Raw genomic sequence first — 21,198 nt, 5'->3', positions numbered from 1 at the left:
GCTGGAGGGTCTCACTCCTCAGCATTGGTGCAGATGTGTCTAACCAATCTGTGTTTTCTGGTTTTTTCTCTGTTTTTGTTTGTTCGTTGGTTCCTCACCAACTTGGAGGTTGGAGCTTGTTTTAGCTCCAAGCTCCTCTTTATTGATGTAAATTTTCCTCTTCCATCAATAAAGTTTGTTTGCCGATCAAAAAAAAAAAAAAAAATGATCTGTGACGAAATAATTTCGTCACCACGTTCGTCATTAATTCGTCGTCACTAAAAGTACCTGATGACGAAAATTTATTTTGTCACCTATTATTGGTGTTTGGTGACGAAATATTTCGTCACTTAAATATTAAATATTTTGTCACCTATAACATCCATTTCGTCACTAGAATTAAATAAACTTCTATTATATTTGTTTTGGGTGACAAAATATTTCGTCATTAAAAATAGCGATAAAATTTTTAGTGACGAAAATATCGTCACCAAAAGATGGAAAAAAAAGATCCTTTAGTGACGAAAACTTTTGTCAACAAATATTTTAATTTAGTGATGAAATAGTAAATATGTGTGACGAAATTATTTGTTTGGATTAGAAAGTTTTAGTGTCAATTTTTTTTCGTCGCCAATAATAAATAAATTTTAAAAATTGAGGGGAAGGTTATATTTGCAATTTATATATTTTTTTCAATAAACAATACCTGTACATTTTAATAATCTATTAAATAAATATCTAATACAAATCAATATAAAATTAAACTGTTCATTATCATAAAACAACCCAAACAAAATACATGTATCATAGTATCAAGAAATTAATATATAACATCCAAACTATAACATCTATTCTAATAAAATCAAAAACTACAACACAATCAAAATAACTTGTGCATTTTAATAACCTGCTGAATATAATATCCATTACAAATCATTACAAAAACTTGTTCATTTGGTAACATCAACAAAAACCTGTTCATTTTAATCTATTCAATAAAATATCAACAAAAAGATAAGATACATCACAATATAATCATAACCCACAACAACATAGTCAAAATACATGTTTGGTAATATCAACAAAAAGTACAACTACACTGTGATGGATGTGTCTAGTAATATTAACAATAAACTCGTGCTATGCAGGTCACCAAATTCGTTCATCTCCAATCTGCCATTTAAAAAAGAAAAAATAAAACAACAATAACAACAACAAAAGGTTAAGGTAACCATTCACTAAATATGTTAATATGCAACCTAGAAGAGAAAAAATAAAAATTTCAAAGTAAATTTTAAACCAAATTTTACCGTGCTTGTTCCGTAAATTTTTACAACTTACATTAGTGAATGTGAATCCTCTTGAGTGCAAGTTTCAGAGCTTTAAGACATTGTTTCATTGACCCTGATATCTGGAAGTCCATTACCAAGCTCAACCTCACCCTGTTTCCAAAGAAATTAAGTTTGTCTTCCGACAGAGAAAGCAAGTCAAAAGGCATATTGAATCAGTAGAACCTTGATTCTCTGGTGCTCTTTATTGTTGGGATCAAAAGAATTAGTGATGCACCACTCATAAGCAGCAAAACATTGGCCAGGCTTCAACACTCTGAAAATCTCTTTGTAGCAATCCACCTAGCTAACACCCACCCACCCACACACACACAAAAAAAGGATTAAACAAATTATATATAAATAGAGGGACCTATACAACCCGATATGTAAGATTAGACAAATTTACACATGAACCTAATGAGCATTCTGACAGCATACCCCATCTGGTGCATGACAGGTAGCTTCTATTGCAAATATTGCATCAAAACTGTTGTCAGAAAATGGCATATTCATGAAGTCAGCCTTCACATAGCTGCAGTTGTTGTCCACTCCTGCAATGCAGTTCAGTTCCTGCAGAGCAACCAAAGCACATAAACAAGCAAAAAACTCTTAACTGTTTTAGTGGTTATGAATAGGAAAGATAGTTGAATTTTAACTAGGAGATTCCACTATAATAGTATGTATTCAAAATCAATGCAGATATGAAGAAATAGTTCTGTTATACACCAACATGAAAATTACTTACTGTTCCTCTTGTTATTTGATACTCATTGTTGTTTATCCCTGTAATGTATGTATCACTACACAAGGTCATCAATATCAGTGCTATAACTTGAAAAAATGGACAAAATTAACAAAAAAAAGTTGAGTTTCCAATTTTGTGGAGGTCTAATGTGATTCTCAGAAACAGTAAGGGGAAAGAAAAGAAAAGTAAAGAGAGAGAAAAGGGAGATGGTGAACCACAACAAACTGTAGAAAGAAGTAGAAAATTTGGTACAAATCTTGCCTATCTCCCATCATGACCCCGAATTAAATGAAGAAAATAAGAAAGGTAGGTGCTGCAATGCAAAGGTGTAAGATGCACTAAACTTGCACTCAATGCCTTTTTATATTCAAGTGATATACAGCAAATGTGAATCCTCTTGAGTGCTACAAATAATTTAAGCACATTGATTTCACGATTCCTTTCTCTTTCACAAAACCAACTCAAAGCTATGCAATAATGGATCCTTAGAAAATAAAGTTATGTATGACATGTATACTTGTCAAGAAAAAAGAAAAAAGAAAGTATGATGCATAACCTAAAGTAATCCTTCTCTATCTTTCCTATTCCCTATTTCTTTATTTTTATTTTTTAATTTCAATTTTGTGTTAATAATGAAAATCATAACTTGTGTTACACGTGCTCTTCTAAATTTGTTAATTAACCATATCAGACACTCAACACTTGAGTAAGGATATGAAATATTTGTCCAATATGTCTAGTTGGACATGCACATTGAATATGCCTAAAGGCATCTCCAGCCCTTCACTTTACTCGTTTCAAATGTACATTTTAGCATAAATCCCCTCCAAAACCTGTGTTTGTACGAATTCATAACATGAGAGTAGAAATCCCTTCCAAAAAATGGACAAGTGTGTTTCCAAAAATAGACCATCCATTTTTTCAGAGACACACATGAGCCCAATATTAAGAATTCAAGGAAATGAGCCCAATATTACTTACAAAAGCATTTAACAGATGTTTCCTAATACAAGTACTATAAGAACATTAGCTATTCCTAAATCAGTAAGCTTTAGCTATTCCTAAATCAGTAAAAACTTAATTACGTTAGACCATGAAAACTTAATTACGTACTATAAGAACTTCAGGAAAAACATGAAAATTAGGTTCGACCATGAAAACTTAATTACGTACTATAAGAACTTTAGCTATTCCTAAATCAGTAAGCTTCTAGTTAAAGTACACCAAGACAAGCACACATAGAGATAAAGGCTGTCAGTTTTCCAGCAAATGGCATTTCTAACCTATTCCTTTTCTTCCTCAACAGACCACGGCCTAAAGGGTAAACATAAAAGTTGTCAACATCAAGGACAACTGAAGTTCATTCCACAAAAGGCTCTAAATGTCTATCAAACCAATTTCCAAATTCTCAACATCTCAATTTTGACTACTTCCAAAATTAAATATTCATTTGATGAAATATAAATAGTAACACTTTGGTGAAATATTGAAACTTTAAATAAATTATTGAGGCTTCAACCTGGACAATCTCAACTCTGGAATGCAAACTTAACACATGTTCTTTTTTTCTTTTTCTTTTTTTTATCTTCTTTTTTTATTTATTAATTTTTTAATAAATAAAAACAAATGACGAATAGCCATTAAATTAATTTTTAATAAATAAATAAATAAATTTTTTAATTTTTTAATTTTTTAATAAATTAATAAATAAATAAAAACAAACTGGAAGAATAGTTTGTGTCAAAAAATAAAAACTAGCCATTTTTTAAACCAAATGAAGAAACTTTTGAGCTACAGCAAACCTAGACATCATCAGTTTCTATCAACACTTGTGTGAAAATTGCAAATATTGATTTTATAAAAGGGACAAACCACAACTCTGTAAAAAGCCAACAAAAATATGGTACCAATCATTTGCATTTTGATAAAGCATATAAGAAGCATACTAGTGATAATCCTCCTTGGTCCAAGCTCCTTTACAAAGTCAAGTAGTCTAGACAAGGCATCAGGAGTACGAGCATAATCCACAATCACCCCGAATGCTCGTTCCTCATCTATCAACTCACACCTACCAAGAACTGAATCAACCAAGTTAAACACTAAACCCCAAATTGAAAAGCCCCAAATTTTGAAATTGAAAAACCCTAAGCCCTAATTTTCAAATTGAAAAGCCTCAAATCAAAACTCAAAACCCTAGTATCTAAACATGCACCTGAAATTGGACGGTGGGAGGGAGAGGTGCGAGAGCTCCGGTCGGAGGGAGAGGTGAGACGGCTCCGTTTGCTTCGTTCGCGGGTCTTTGTCGACCGGAGGGAGAAGCGAAGACGAATCGGGCTGCGAAGGAGGTAGCTCCGAAGGACTGCTCGAGCAACGCAATGGCCGTCACGAGCGAAGCAATGGCTGTTGCTCTGAAGGACTGCTCTTCCCTCCGTCTCTCTTCATGGTCTCTTTTCCCTCCATCTCTTCTTCGTCTTCTCTCTCTCTCTCGAACACATCTCCCTGTTAGTCTTTCTCTATTTTTCCCTTTTTCTTTTTTTTGGGACCAGGGAGTAGAAATTTAGACAAAACTTTATGAGTAAATTTTAATTGAGGCAAAATTTTGAAGGGCTTATTTCAAATATTGAGAAGAAATTTGAGATAAAATTTTGTAATCAAAATTGGTTTTAATTTATATTTTTTTAAATTTTATTATTTATGTTTGTAATTTTACCTTTATTAAGGTTTAATTAATATTTTGAATGAAAATAAATAAATTTAAGAAATTTTATGATTTTAATCAATAAATAATAATTCTATTAAAAAAATAATTATTATTATGTTCTTAATAATTTATTATTTAATTATTAATATTTTTTTTGAACTGATTATTAATAATTATTTCAAATCGAAACAAATTTAATTAACATTAGGAAACATTCAAAATTGCGTTGTTTTAATACAAAATATGGTAGAGAGAGAGAGAGATACCTGTTGTAGCGAGCGCCGGCCGGCGACGTGCGGGTTAGCCGGTGCGACAAAGATGGACGGACGGTGTGACGGAGATGAATGGGTGAGGGGGTGACAGAGAGATATAGAAAGTAAAATACATGCATCTAAACAGAGAGATAGATATCTCATGGTTCAATTTTATTTTTTATTGATTTTAAGCATTTGGTGACGATATTTGGTTTTCGTCTCTAAAAATAATACATTTGGAGATGAAATTATTTCCTCTCTAAATTTTTTTTACAATGGTGACAAAAAATTTCGTCTCCAAAATGGTGCCAAATCTTCCGCCAAATTTTCCCAGGGTGAGAAACTGTTTTGTGACGAAAAATAAAATTTAAAGACGAATAAATTTTTTGTCACCAATTATTTTATTTGATTTTAAGTATTTGGTGACGAAATTTGGTTTTCGTCTCTAAAAATAGTACAATTGGAGGCGAAATCTTATTTTCATCACTAAAACATGTATATTTGGAGACGAAATATTTTTTCGTCATGTGTTTTCGTCACCATAGACCTTTTTTGTTGTAGTGGCATGTGGATTCTAGAGTTTTTCTCCGACCAATTAGGTTGATATTGTTGTGCCGTTGTGGGTTCTTTGATCCCCTCACCTAACAACTAATATCAGAGTCAACGGCTTATGATCTATGGGGGGAACTAGAAAACAAAGAAAATAATAGTCACATTATGATTCTTATTTTTTGTTTTTTTGTTTTTAGTAATTTATTTTTTCAAATTTGTTCGAAGTTTTTTATTTTTTAGATCTGTCTAGTGTAGAAGAACCAAAAACTAAATGTTTTTTAAAAAAATCTTTAAACAAAAAACTAAAGATAAAAATAAAAAAACCAAAAAGGTAATTTTTTTGTTTTTTGTTTTTTTGGTCTTTAGAGAATCTTTTTTCAAAATTTTAATTACTTTTTGGTCCATCTTCTATGAGTAGAAGCTACAGGTGTAAATTATTTCAAAAAAAAAAAAAAAAAATCATTAAAGATGAAGAAGGTTGAAAAAAGAAAAATTCAATAGAAAAGACAATCCCAAACAAATCAATCAAATGGCTTAGCCAGATAAAAAATAACAAGGAAAAAAATATGCAGAAAAGTGTTCAGAATTTTCATATATGGCTTATATTTAAACTGAGCATGTGGATTCTAGAGTTTTTCTCCGACCAATTAGGTTGATATTGTTGTGCCTTTGTGGGTTCTTTGATCCCCTCATCTAACAACTAATATCAAAGTCAACGGCATATGATCTATGGGGGGGGGGGTGGTGAACCAGAAAACAAAGAAAATAATAGTCACATTATTATTATTATTATTATTTTCTGTTTTTTTGTTTTTAGTAATTTATTTCTTCAAATTTGTTCGAAGTTTTTTATTTTTTAGATCTGTCTAGTGTCACTACAAAAAAAATCACTTTTGGCGACTAAATTTTTAGTCGCCAAAAGTCTGTTTTTAGTCGTCGAAAGTCAGTTTTTGACTTTTCCCGACAAAATTTTTTAGTCGCCACATTTGTCGCGTATCTGTGGTCGCGGATGGTATTGGCGACTAAACCTTTTTTAGTCGCCAAAAATAGGTGTTTACCGACTAATAAATTAGTCGCCAATAGTGTTTTTCACTTTTGGAAATAATACATTTACCGACTAAAAATTTAGTCGCCAATAGTCACTAAATCGCCGACTAAACGGTTTAGTCGCCAAAATAAAGACTTTTGGCGACTAAAATTTTAGTCGCCAAAGGTGTTTCCGGCGAAAAAAAAAAACCGACTTTTTTTTTGCTTTTCCTGAGTTTCGAACCCTAACCATCCCATATTCCCAGCCTTTTTGCACAACACTCCCTCCACTATGCCACTACAACTTCACATGAATATATATGCAATATATATTATTTATATAGTATATTAACCGGATTAATACAAAATAATAATATATACAAATATAATTATTTTAATTCAATATAATTATTTAAAAAATAAATTATTTACTAAAAAAAATTTAGGCCACTTTTGGCGACTAAAGTCAGTTTTAGTCGGCAAAACCCCTACTTTTAGCTACTAATTTTTTTTTAGTAGCCAAAAACAGCCATTTTGGCGACTAAAGTCAGGTTTAGTAGCCAAAACTCCTCCTTTTAGCTACTAATTTTTTTTTAGTAGCCAAAAACAACACTTTTGGCGACTAAAGTCAGGTTTAGTCGGCAAAACCCCTCCTTTTAGCTACTAATTTTTTTTAGTAGCCAAAAACAGCACTTTTGGCGACTAAAGTCGGGTTTAGTCGGCAAAACCCCTCCTTTTTAGCTACTAATTTTTGTAGTAGCAAAAAATCTGCACTTTTGGCGACTAAACTGAATTTTAGTCGCCAAAACCCCTACTTTTGGCTACGAAATTGATTTTAGTCGCCAATAACTATACATTTGGCTACTAAATTGTCTTAGTCGCCAAAAGTGAACACTTTTGGCGACTAATTGCATTTTAGTCGCCGATTGTCCTACTTTCAGCGACGAAAATTCATTTTTTAGTCGCCAAAGCTGGATTTTCTTGTAGTGTGTAGAAGAACCAAAAAATAAAATGTTTTTTAAAAAAATCTTTAAACAAAAAACTAAAGATAAAAATAAAAAAACCAAAAAGGTAATTTTTTTGTTTTTTGTTTTTTTGGTCTTTAGAGAATCTTTTCTAAAAATTTTAATTACTTTTTGGTCCATCTTCTATGAGTAGAAGCTACAGGTGTAAATTATTTCAAAAAAAAAAAAATCATTAAAGATTTAGAAGGTTGAAAAAAGAAAAATTCAATGGAAAAGACAATCCCAAACAAATCAATCAAATGGCTTAGCCTGATAAAAAAAAAAAGGAAAAAAATATGCAGAAAAGTGTTCAGAATTTTCATATATGGCTTATATTTAAACTTAGCATGTGGATTCTAGAGTTTTTCTCCGACCAATTAGGTTGATATTGTTGTGCCGTTGTGGGTTCTTTGATCCCCTCACCTAACAACTAATATCAGAGTCAACGGCTTATGATCCATGGGGGGAACCAGAAAACAAAGAAAATAATAGTCACATTATTATTATTATTATTTGTTTTTTTGTTTTTAGTGATTTATTTTTTCAAATTTGTTTGAAGTTTTTTATTTTTTAGATCTGTCTAGTGTAGAAGAACCAAAAAATAAAATGTTTTTTAAAAAAATCTTTAAACAAAAAACTAAAGATAAAAATAAAAAAACCAAAAGGGTAATTTTTTTGTTTTTTGTTTTTTTGGTCTTTAGAGAATCTTTTTTCAAAATTTTAATTACTTTTTGGTCCAACTTCTATGAGTAGAAGCTACAGGTGTAAATTATTTCAAAAAAAAAAAAATCATTAAAGATGAAGAAGGTTGAAAAAAGAAAAATTCAATAGAAAACACAATCCCAAACAAATCAATCAAATGGCATAGCCAGATAAAAAAAAACTAGGAAAAAAATATGCAGAGAAGTGTTCAGAATTTTCATATATGGCTTATATTTAAACTTAGCATGTGAATTCTAGAGTTTTTCTCCGACCAATTAGGTTGATATTGTTGTGCCGTTGTGGGTTCTTTGATCCCCTCACCTAACAACTAATATCAGAGTCAACGGCTTATGATCCATGGGGGGGAACCAGAAAACAAAGAAAATAATAGTCACATTATTATTATTATTTTTTGTTTTTTTGTTTTTAGTAATTTATTTTTTCAAATTCGTTCGAAGTTTTTTATTTTTTAGATCTGTCTAGTGTAGAAGAACCAAAAAATAAAACGTTTTTTAAAAAAATCTTTAAACAAAAAACTAAAGATAAAAATAAAAAAACCAAAAAGGTAATTTTTTTGTTTTTTGTTTTTTTGGTCTTTAGAGAATCTTTTTTCAAAATTTTAATTACTTTTTGGGCCATCTTCTATGAGTAGAAGCTACAGGTGTAAATTATTTCAAAAAAAAAAAAAAAATCATTAAAGATGAAGAAGGTTGAAAAAAGAAAAATTCAATAGAAAAGACAATCCCAAACAAATCAATCAAATGGCTTAGCCAGATAAAAAAAAATTAGGAAAAAAATATGCAGAAAAGTGTTTAGAATTTTCATATATGGCTTATATTTAAACTCAGCATGTGGATTCTAGAGTTTTTCTCCGACCAATTAGGTTGATATTGTTGTGCCGTTGTGGGTTCTTTGATCCCCTCACCTAACAACTAATATCAGAGTCAACGGCTTATGATCTGGGGGTAACCAGAAAACAAAGAAAATAATAGTCGCATTATTATTATTATTATTTGTTTTTTTGTTTTTAGTAATTTATTTTTTCAAATTTGTTCGAAGTTTTTTATTTTTTAGATCTGTCTAGTGTAGAAGAACCAAAAAATAAAATGTTTTTTAAAAAAATCTTTAAACAAAATACTAAAGATAAAAATAAAAAAACCAAAAAAGGTAATTTTTTTGTTTTTTGTTTTTTTGGTCTTTAGAGAATCTTTTTTCAAAATTTTAATTACTTTTTGGTCCATCTTCTATGAGTAGAAGCTATAGGTGTAAATTATTTCAAAAAAAAAAAAAAATCATTAAAGATGAAAAAGGTTGAAAAAAGAAAAATTCAATAGAAAAGACAATCCCAAACAAGTCAATCAAATGGCTTACCCAAATAAAAAAAAATTAGGAAAAAAATATGCAGAAAAGTGTTCAGAATTTTCATATATGGCTTATATTTAAACTTAGCATGTAGATTCTAGAGTTTTTCTCCGACCAATTAGGTTGATATTGTTGTGCCGTTGTGGGTTCTCTGATCCCCTCACCTAACAACTAATATCAGAGTCAACGGCTTATGATCTATGGGGGGGAACCAGAAAACAAAGAAAATAATAGTCACATTATTATTATTATTTTTTGTTTTTTTGTTTTTAGTAATTTATTTTTTCAAATTTGTTCGAAGTCTTTTATTTTTTAGATCTGCCTAGTGTAGAAGAACCAAAAAATAAAATGTTTTTTAAAAAAATCTATAAACAAAAAACTAAAGATAAAAATAAAAAAAACCAAAAAGGTAATTTTTTTGTTTTTTGTTTTTTTGGTCCTTAGAGAATCTTTTTTCAAAATTTTAATTACTTTTTGGTCCATCTTCTATGAGTAGAAGCTACAGGTGTAAATTATTTCAAAAAAAAAAAAAAAAAATCATTAAAGATGAAGAAGGTTGAAAAAAGAAAAATTCAATAGAAAAGACAATCCCAAACAAATCAATCAAATGGCTTAGCCAGATAAAAAAAAACTAGGAAAAAAATATACAGAAAAGTGCTCAGAATTTTCATATATGGCATATATTTAAACTCAGCATTTGGATTCTAGAGTTTTTCTCCGACCAATTAGGTTGATATTGTTGTGCCGTTGTGGGTTCTTTGATCCCATCACCTAACAACTAATATCAGAGTCAACGACTTATGATCTATGGGTGGGGGGGAGGGAAACCAGAAAACAAAGAAAATAATAGTCACATTATTATTATTATTTTTTGTTTTTTTGTTTTTAGTAATTTATTTTTTGAAATTTGTTCGAAGTTTTTTATTTTTTAGATCTGTCTAGTGTAGAAGAACCAAAAAATAAAATGTTTTTTAAAAAAATCTTTAAACAAAAAACTAAAGATAAAAATTAAAAAACCAAAAAGGTAATTTTTTTGTTTTTTTTTTTTTTTGGTCTTTAGAGAATCTTTTTTCAAAATTTAATTACTTTTTGGTCCATCTTCTATGAGTAGAAGCTACAGGTGTAAATTATTTCAAAAAAAAAAAAAAAAATCATTAAAGATGAAGAAGGTTGAAAAAAGAAAAATTCGATGGAAAAGACAATCCCAAACAAATCAATCAAATGGCTTAGCCAGATAAAAAAAAATTAGGAAAAAAATATGCAGAAAAATGTTCAGAATTTCATATATGGCTTATATTTAAACTCAGCATGTGGATTCTAGAGTTTTTCTCCGACCAATTAGGTTGATATTGTTGTGCCGTTGTGGGTTCTTTGATCCCCTCACCTAACAACTAATATCAGAGTCAACGGCTTATGATCTGGGGAGGGGGGAAACCAGAAAACAAAGAAAATAATAGTCGCATTATTATTATTATTATTTGTTTTTTTGTTTTTAGTAATTTATTTTTTCAAATTTGTTCAAAGTTTTTTATTTTTTAGATCTGTCCAGTGTAGAAGAACCAAAAAATAAAATGTTTTTTAAAAAAATCTTTAAACAAAAAACTAAAGATAAAAATAAAAAAACCAAAAAGGTAATTTTTTTGTTTTTTGTTTTTTTGGTTTTTAGAGAATCTTTTTTCAAAATTTTAATTACTTTTTGGTCCATCTTCTATGAGTAGAAGCTACGGGTGTAAATTATTTCAAAAAAAAAAAAAAAAATCGTTAAAGATGAAGAAGGTTGAAAAAAGAAAAATTCAATAGAAAAGACAATCCCAAACAAATCAATCGAATGGCTTAGCCAGATAAAAAAAAATTAGGAAAAAAATATGCAGAAAAGTGTTCAGAATTTTCATATATGGCTTATATTTAAACTGAGCATGTGGATTCTAGAGTTTTTCTCCGACCAATTAGGTTGATATTGTTGTGCCGTTGTGAGTTCTTTGATCTCCTCACCTAACAACTAATATCAGAGTCAACGGCTTATTATCTATGGGTGGGGATGGACTGTCCTAGAGCAAGGTGGCTTACAATCAGAATCGGCTTGGGCTAAGGCCATTGAGACCTATGCCTTAAGCTCCAAAAAATTGATCCAAAAGATGGTTTCTAAATTTAGAAAAGTAGTATAGTATATTATAAGTATAAGTTTTAGGACCAATCTAAAGAACCCAAAAATATTATGTTTAGTCCATATTTGTTTATAAGGGTGGTTTGGCCCAATTGAAATTAAAATATATACAAAATGTTGGTAGCCCAAAATAGGGCCCCTAATTTTTTTTAACCTTATTTCTTTATCAGATTTTAGTGGAATAAATAAATTTGTCCTATTTTTTTTTTTTTTTTTTTACTTTATTTGTTTATCAGATTTTAGTGGAATAAACAATTACTTCAATTTCAATAACATTCATACACAATATATTCAATAAATAACAATGCAACCACACTCATAAATAACATATTCAATAAATAACAATTAATTCAATACATTTTAATTGAATAAAGTTTTCCTAATTTTGGTAACTTTTTTTTTTTTTTTTGGTATGAATACATTTTAATATCTATTTTAATATCAATCGATGATAGTGATACAAAACAGGGTGATATTTTTTTCTTTGTAAATATAGACCTTCATTTTTATTTTGCCTTAGAACCCCAAAAACTCAAGACTAGCCTAACTTACAATGGAGTGTGTGTGAGTGGATCAGGTTTAGACTCGGTTCACATATGAGAGGGAAAAGATTAGGCCTAGCTTTACTGTTGCATGTGTTTACTCTTAAGTTTCTTTCCAATCGATTGAATCAATATCGTTAAGCATTCATGGTATAGTGTTGATTATAAAGATATAAGGTATGCATGGTGCTGGAAAAATATGATTTTTATAGGTTTATTTTAGGTCAATTTCGAGCTCAAATTTGAGTGAGGCCCACACGTCCATTGTGGTGGGTCCACAGAAGTAACGTGTTACTTACCTCATGACAAGTCACACAGTGCAAGCGGTTCGTCAAAACCATTTATGAGTGAATAGGAAGTTGACGTCATTTTCGGATTCGTGCATTGAACAATTAAAGAAGTAAAATGTGGGTTTTCTTGAAATGGTTGTTCCACATTGAAACTTAAAGAGAACTTATGTGTGTATATAAATTCTAGGTGGGAATACTTGGGTTGGCCCCGAAGAGGCACCGCAAGTTTGTAAAAGGGAGAAGTTATGGACAAAATAGGCTTTGGCCCAAACCACCACATGCGTGCCGCCGCTGACTGGTCGGCTGAGCCAAGCTCAGTGTGGGTTTTGGGTTGGGTACTAATTTTAACTTTTTGGACAATGTTTATTTGAATTTTTTCAAAAATTCTTGTAGGAAAAATTTAAATTTTGCACCAATTTGAATTCAAATTTTTTGTTCCCAATCAGAGTGTCTTTTCCAAACCAGTCCAAGTAGATTTAGGCTGTTTTTCAACCTATTTTAACAGATTGCACCAGACAGATTGTATTCTTCCTAGACAGATTTAAAACTACCCAGTAGTTTCCAACAGACCAAATTGCTTTCAAACAGATTTTTGTACCTATTCAGTTTGAATTTGCACCTGTTCGAATATGTCCAACAGTCACTAGTTTGCCTATAAATTCATATTCATTCCAGCAGATTCAGATATCCAGAAAATTAATTCTCTTCCCATTTTTGCTCTCTCTTTACATTGTTCTTCATACTAGTTTTTAGAGAAAATTTTGAGAGTATGAAACACAGGTTCTAGTTCGCTATATAGATTGTTTGGAGTGCTACAACAATCTGTGTAAAGATTATTGTATCTTGGGAGATAGACGCCATTTATCCGTAAGTATCGAAGTGGGGCGAATCTGTCTTAAGGACAGAGTGTCACACACTCGACTTGATTATTTTTGTACTTACTCACTTCGATAAATAAATTCTGTAAGTAATTTATTTTTATTTGTTTGATTTGTTTTCAAGTTATTTATTTTACACAGAAGATTGTTCCAACACACGACACTTATTTCTTAATTTTAAAAATAAAATAATATGTATATTTTTATGAAGGCATTAATATTGAGAAGTGTGTTTAAAATGTCTTAAAAATATGTAAAATTATTAAAAAATATATTAATTTCAGTAAATATACATTGAATTTAATGAAATATGTCTAGTGTTCTTTAAATTTCATGTCTTTTATTTGTGTCATAGGAACACTTACTAGCAAAACTTTTTTTTTATGAATAATGTTAGAATCTCCTAAAACTTCATGTCAGAATTTACCCATAATATCACGGCAGATATGAGGTCTTAATTGATTGATTCGTAAACAAATCAATAACTGACATGTAACTGTTTACGTCAATGCAAATAAATTTAATAGCCACATTCTAGAAAATTTAAACCTTTTTCACTTTTTATTTATTGAATTATAGCAACCAAAACAGTGGTCTAATCCATTATTAAATCAAGAAAATATAAGGAAAAAAATTTGCTAAATATATTTAATTTTCTCTTCATGAAATCCTTCTTGTGCAATGCTTATATAAAATAATCATTTTCAATTAGTAATATATCAATATTAACTTCTTTTTTTCATTTATTTTTTATGCACGTAGCTTGATCCTAAATGAAATTTTTATTTTTGCCCTATGTAAGGATGTATATTTCTATTTGAGGGCTCATTTAGGAATTGATTATTTTAATTAATTTTTTAATTTTTTTTATAAAAAGACATACAAAAAATTAGAAAATATGATATGATAATTTATAATAATAATTTTTTTTTTTTTTTTTTTTTTTTTTTTTTTTTACTGAAAAACACTTCCCAAACATAGCCTGTATATGGCACGTAATATTCGAAAAGCAACCGGCACTTGCAAAGTTGGAGATGTATTGATCTTTTTTTTTTTTTTTTTTTGTCGACAAAGATAATCAAAATTTTGTTGATGAAAATCAACTTACAAAAGGTAGTGCATCAAGAGACATGGTCGGCCCAAGGACACTAAGGCCTATGCCTAGGGCCCAAATTTTGGCCCTAGATTTATTAGTTTTAGGAGAACTGACCCAAATGTCCAAACCCAACATATTATGCCCCATTTAGCTCCAAAACAAATTTAATACTTTATTAAGTCCTCAAATTATCAATCAGACGAAAATACCCACACTATATCATCCAATTTACCACGATCATCTCAGTCTGATCAGTATGCTGTCACATCAACGCCACTAAACTCTGCATTCTCAGTCCTCCATCTCTCCACCGTTTGACTCCACTCCCTCTGAAACCCTACCCTAACCACAAAACGAGCCCGCTCATCTTCTCCAATCGTCGACTCTTACCAACACAACAACAAGCCGTTCATCTTCTCCAATCGGCGACTCTCAACAACACGAAGAACCATCACCACTCTGAAGAAATTATATAGTTCCTGACTTCCGATTCACAGAAATGGGAAAAAAAAGTAACATCTCTGTTCACCTATTATTTTTCATTCAAATTTGTACATTATTCTTTCATATTTCGTATATATCGTTTCAATAACACTTTCATAAACAAACCCTTGTAAAACACATTTTATATACTTCAAAATGTATAAACCCTCTTCTATATATAATCCCCTATTTTAAAACATTCTAATCCCTTGTTTTAAACATTCTAATCCACTGTTTTTACGCATAAATCCCTATTTTTACACATTCAACTCCTTGTTCTTATTCTTGTTATTCTTACTTCTTCTTGTTGTTAAATATTGGCTTTCTTATTCGTATTGATGCTACATTTCGTTGAATACTTAATCTTCTCGTTGTTATTGTTGTTGTTTACAAAATACAATGGACTGTTCTTATTGTTGATACTGTTTATAAAAACTAAAACATCAGACAGTTTGATTTCATCACTCTACAAGTAACATATCTAAATTTATTCAAATTGCAAATGAAACTGCAAAATTACACAGTTAAATCACTACTCAAAACAAATAGGTAACTTATTATAAAGTGCAAATCAAACTGTCAAATTATACAGTTTTGTAACTGTTACCAACAAATAGATATAACTTCATATTAAACTACATATAAAACTACAAAATTATACAGTTTTGTCACTATATTACTCATACTCTACTGTCGCTTTCATTTTTTCAGAAATAGCTGTTGGAAGATATTGGAAGAAACAAACCCATATGCCCAAAAATTCAATCAGGGATTTAAGTATCTCCCATTTGGAAAGTCCTTCTCCAGTATCCACTGAAATACCACCAAAATCTCCCCCTCCACAACCAAAAACAACCAAAAAAACCCACAAAACAACCACACCACCTACAAGAAAAAGCCCAAGAACTACACCACAGACCCCACCCACACAACAAACACCAACCACACCTCCAACTACAAAAAAAAAAAAAAAAAAAAACAAAAGAAAGCAATTAAAAAAACAAGAAGCTCCTCCAACCAAAAAAAGAAAACTCCAAGAAAGCCAATCAACTCCCAAAACAAAAACCAAGCCATCAAAAGGGAAAAAAGGAGCAGTCCCTACAAAGAGAGTCCAACAGTTTAATTACCGTTCCAACATCGGAACAGTAATCAAACTGTTGAAGGGGGCCAAATTCACAAAAGCCCAATAGACAGAGCTAGAAAAAACCCCTTTTTCGCCCATTATAAATGCTCTCTCCTTAACACAACTGAAGGCCTCTTGGTGCAGACACTACAATTCCATTGTAGCAGAAATGACAACACTCTACAACAAAAGAAAAAGAGCATTTATACTTGGCAAAAAGGAAATGAAACTCAGAAACAGTGATGTTAGGCTCATTTTTGGTATCGACTGCGGAGAAGACAGCATTACCACCAAATCCTATGCAAGACCAAAGGATTTTGAGCTTGTATTTTACAAACGAAGATGCAAATCAGTAAAGAGATTGGATGACAAGTCATTAACCAAAATGTTTCAACAAACAAAAAAGGAAAATCAATTAATGATCGTCAAGATCTTGCAAGGGTCATCACCCTTTACTTGTGCTTGAAACTTCTCATTCCTACAATAACCCATACACTCAGTTTGAGTTTCCTCAACTATGTTGACAATCTCAACAACATCAAGAAGTACAATTGGGTTGAGGCAATAAAAGACACACTCATGAATTCAATGGCAAATGCAAACAACAGCCCAAGGCATGTCACTGGATGCGTCATGTTACTCTTGGTAAACACACTACTCAACTACTTCACACAAAAATACCAAACATCCACCTATTTCGAACTATCTAACATAGTTTAATTTTTTTTTACAGTACTGGTACTGTGAGTGCAGTAAACTCCTCCGACCATCCAACAAAGAAGGCATCCCAAGGTTTATGAAGTGGAACCTTGGCAAAATGTACTCCAAGTGGAAACACATTAGCCTTGCTGACTTTGAAAAGGTATTCAAACTTTTTTGTACTCTCATAGCACAAATCTATTCAATACTCCTTTCACAGTCATTATAGTAAAAATCATGTTATGAAACTGTAAAATTCTTCAGTTTCAAACAACATATATTCAACACTTAACTCACATTATTCACAGTACAAATCATATTATGAAACTGTAAAAGTTTACAGTTTCAAAGAACACACCTATTTAACATCACTCATGTTATGAAACTGCAAACTTTTACTGTTTAAACGCACAAATCTATTTAACATCACTCATGTTATGAAACTGTAAAAGTTTTCAGTTTCAAACAACATATTTCAACACTTAACTCACATTACTCACAGTACAACTCATGTTATGAAACTGACCAATTTTACAGTATTACTGATATATGCCACATTGTTCCAATGCAGGTTGACCAAAGTGCTTTAACCCCAACTGAACAAGAAATATAGTTATTGCACATCAATCAAAGCATATCAACAGACTCTTCAGCAAAGAAACATGACCATAAAAAGGACAATAAGCGAAAAAAACAAACAAAAGCAACAAAAAAAAAAAGACTTCTAAATAGTGATGAAGATGACTTTCTCGAAGAAGAACATCAATCAGAATCAGAATCAGAACAAGAAGAACAAAAAAAAAAAAAACAAGAACCACAAGAAGAACCAGAAAGTGATGAACAAGAAGAAGAGAGTGGTGATAAAAAAAACAAGTGACAGATGAAAAAGAAGAAGCTAATGAAGAAGAAGAAGAAGAAGAAGCTGATGAACAACAAGATAATGATGAAGAAGAAAAACAAGAAGAAGAAGAAGGTGATCAACAAGAAGACACTAATGAAGAAAAAGGCCAACAACAAGAACAAGAAGAACAACAAACAAACGAACAACAAGAAGTCAATGAACAAGAACTGACAGACCAACAATAACAACATGAAAAAAAAAGAACAAGCAAAACAACAAGAAGAATAAAGGACAGAACAACAAGAAGAACTCCAAGAGAAATCTGACACATTTCATGCACAAGGTAAACTTTTGTCTAATACTGAAGCAAACTGCAAAATTTAATTAAACTAGCCAAAACACAATCCAACATTTTTATAGGTCATGACCAAGTATAAACATCAACCAAAGAGGATGACAAGGGCAAGCTCATAGCAGCCATGAGAGCACAAATACAAGAAATGAAACAAAAATTCATGGATGAATTGCGAAGAAAAAAAGATCAATTAAAGGAAATGTCCGCCAAAAAAACTGGCAGTCCCCAACAAAGATCAATAGTCAAGAGAATTAAACAAAAGTCAAAAAAACAAGCACATGACCTAGATTTTGAATACCAACCAATCACAAAAGCCAATGAAGATACAAGGAACAAGACAGAAGCTGTTGCTGATGTACCCAAACCAACAGAGGGTACCAGTGAAGAAAAAGAGAAGAATAATGAAAAGAAAAAAGAAGAAATCGAAACAGAGAGAGAACCTGCTATGGAACCCGAGCAAAAAGAGGATGCTCATGAAGCAAAACAGCAGTAGAAAGAAAAGATGCAAGAAGATATTAGCCAAGAGAAAGAAGGTGCTGCTGAAACTAACCCAAAAGAGGATGCCAATCAAGAGAAGACACAAGTTTAAACATTGGAAAGTGATGATGATTTCAAGGAAGAATTAATCCAAAACAAGCCACTCGTCATTTCATGCTGTAAAACAAACAAGGTTTGGCATAGCCTATCCAAAAAAGACCAAGACCAAATTCAACTCATCAACAACACACAATCAAGTGCTTGTGTCTGATCTGACAGCGAAGATGAAAATTGCATATACTTTTCAGATATATGCAGATTGACCAACATGGAAGCCTTATATAGGAATGTAGGTCTCTAACTGCACAATTTTACAATTTCTGTTCATACTTAATAACCTATTCCATATACCTAACACATTCTCATATATAACATGTTTCAGGTCATTGATGCATTCTCAGAAATGAAATTGGCACTCCAACCATCCATTGAAGAATTTGAGAAACATGATCTAGCCTTTGCAAGAAATCCATACACGGGAAGATCTTATATTTTCTCAACACTCATCAATGTAAGGAAAACTTAACATACCTTTCAATATTATTCAAACTGCAAAATTTTCTACTTTCTTAACATGTCTTACTACATAGTTTTATAACATATTTCAAACATATATATAAATTACAGACTCTACTACAAAACCAAGATCAAGCACTGAGAGAAAAAATGATGGACGACCATTTTCCAGAAGCAATGAAAAATAGATATATCCATTTCCCAATCAACCACGACAACCATTGGACAATTGTGGTCTTTGACAATGCTGATGGGATATGGAGGCACTATGACTCTTTGAGACCAGCAAAAGATTGCCACAACAAACACTTTGAAATTGCAAAGGAAATTGTAAGTTAAATAAAACTTTCTACGTAGTTCCATTCCTTTCAAAACATCTTAACACATCACTATAACTAACAAAAACACCCACTAACTATTTTGTAGCAACAACATCGACTGAGATGGAATAAAGCATTATTCAACAATCAAGGAAACATGTTATCATCTCAAGAGTGCGAGACAGTAATTGTATCAATTGTGGAATGCCCATAACAAACCCCACACTCGTAAGATACAAAATCAATAAACTAATGTTCCAATATGCTAAATTTTGCAGTTTTACCTAACTAATTAACTTCATCGGAAACTTTACAGGAATGATTGTGCAATCGCCGTCTGCAATGTTATCAACCAATATATCAACTGGCAACTTGTGCAGAAATCACTTCGACCAACTGAGTGAGTCAAATTTCGAGAAGAAATCATCAGTCAATTCCTCAATGATAACAACCGATCTTGAAAACTCGAGCATTACCAAATGTTAACAAAACATACCAAACCATAGAAACAATGAACAAACTTCTTGACAATACAGATATTTAAGTGAACATATTTTTGTACTCTTCTTCTTATTATTCTTTTTTTTTCATTTTTTTTTATTATTTTTTTATAACATGTGACAAGTACTTTATATGCTTTTGGCAAATGATCTTCTTGTGGTTGTTATGGTGAAAATGATTGTTGTAATTGATGTTGTTGTTGCTCTTCTTCTTGTTATTATTATTGTTGTTGTTCTTCTTGTGCTTATTATACTTGTTTGTGTTCTTCGGCTTATTATTGTCGTCACATTTGTTGTTGCATATATTTTCAAATAGTAAAAATTGTTTCTAATAATTCTTTAAACTGCAAAAATATGCAGTTTCCTCAGGTTGTTTCTAATAATTCTTAAAACTGTAAAATTATGCAGTGTCATCAGGTTGTTTTTCATAATTCTTAAAATTGCAAAATTATGCAGTTTTATTATTCAAACAAAAATTATGCTACACAATTATGCATCCAATTTTATCACTCAATAAATAGATGAATTGCATTTCAAAATTGAAAATAAAACTGTAAAATTGTACAGTTTTGTCACTACGAAATATGAAATAAATATATTATGTAGTAAAACTGCATTTCAATGTTATACAGTTTCAATAAGAAATTTTCAATAACCTTCTCAGCATTCCATAAAAATAAAACCAACCAAATCCAAAAAAAAAATAAAAATAAAAACAAAACAAAACAATTACAAAACAACTTCAATAACTAAAAAACACATCAAAAAAGAAAAAACAATGCAACCAACTTTATTCATTACTTCCATAATACCAAGGATCACATTTGTTATTATCATAATTCCTCAAATTCAAATACAAATCCAAAAGAATAGACTGTGGCCTCAAATAGCAGCCTTGCACGCCTTCTTATTGTGATTCTCATATTTCAAGCATCTCCCACACTTGATTTGATTCACATTCTCACCCCTAGAAGGTATCATCTTCTTCTTGTTCAGCCCGGGCTGCTTCTTCGTTATAGGAGGTTTGATAATCGAACTACCGGCACCATTAAAGTCAAATCTCTCACTTGAAAGCACTAGATAAACAGATTCCTTGTATGACTCTCTAAAATAATCTACATGAAAAAAAGGATAAATGAAATCATATACATCTCTACCACTACAACGCAAAGCATGCACAGCATGACAACAAGGAAAA

The 21,198-nt window shown here is 31.0% G+C and overlaps 1 protein-coding gene across 1 annotated transcript; it reads right to left on the bottom strand.

The window, feature by feature from the left end:
• Nucleotides 1-894: 894 nt before the first annotated feature.
• LOC114284271 (cycloartenol-C-24-methyltransferase-like) lies at nucleotides 895-2,709 on the bottom strand. Its single transcript, XM_082923006.1, has 5 exons — nucleotides 2,056-2,709; nucleotides 1,749-1,880; nucleotides 1,494-1,610; nucleotides 1,321-1,421; nucleotides 895-1,152 (listed from the first exon to the last, which is right to left on the bottom strand). Exons 1-4 carry the CDS (start codon nucleotides 2,122-2,124, stop codon nucleotides 1,362-1,364), a joined length of 378 nt encoding a protein of 125 aa, XP_082779132.1. The 5' UTR covers nucleotides 2,125-2,709; the 3' UTR covers nucleotides 895-1,152; nucleotides 1,321-1,361.
• Nucleotides 2,710-21,198: the final 18,489 nt, after the last annotated feature.

The sequence above is a fragment of the Camellia sinensis genome, chromosome 4, assembly GCF_055761805.1.
Source record: "Camellia sinensis isolate YWXY chromosome 4, ASM5576180v1, whole genome shotgun sequence".
Classification (NCBI taxonomy): Eukaryota; Viridiplantae; Streptophyta; class Magnoliopsida; order Ericales; family Theaceae; genus Camellia; species Camellia sinensis.
Note: the sequence above shows the minus strand (reverse complement) of the source record. Positions and strands in the feature narration are given on the sequence as shown.

What these genes read in the sequence shown, in the direction of transcription:
- LOC114284271 (XM_082923006.1), bottom strand. Translation starts at nt 2,124, where the DNA reads ATGACCTTGTGTAGTGATACATACATTACAGGGATAAACAACAATGAG. An exon ending in ATCAAATAACAAGAGGAACA is followed by an intron (nt 1,881 to 2,055) that starts GTAAGTAATTTT and finishes GTTGCTCTGCAG; the next exon opens with GAACTGAACTGCATTGCAGG. An exon ending in CCTGTCATGCACCAGATGGG is followed by an intron (nt 1,611 to 1,748) that starts GTATGCTGTCAG and finishes GGTGTTAGCTAG; the next exon opens with GTGGATTGCTACAAAGAGAT.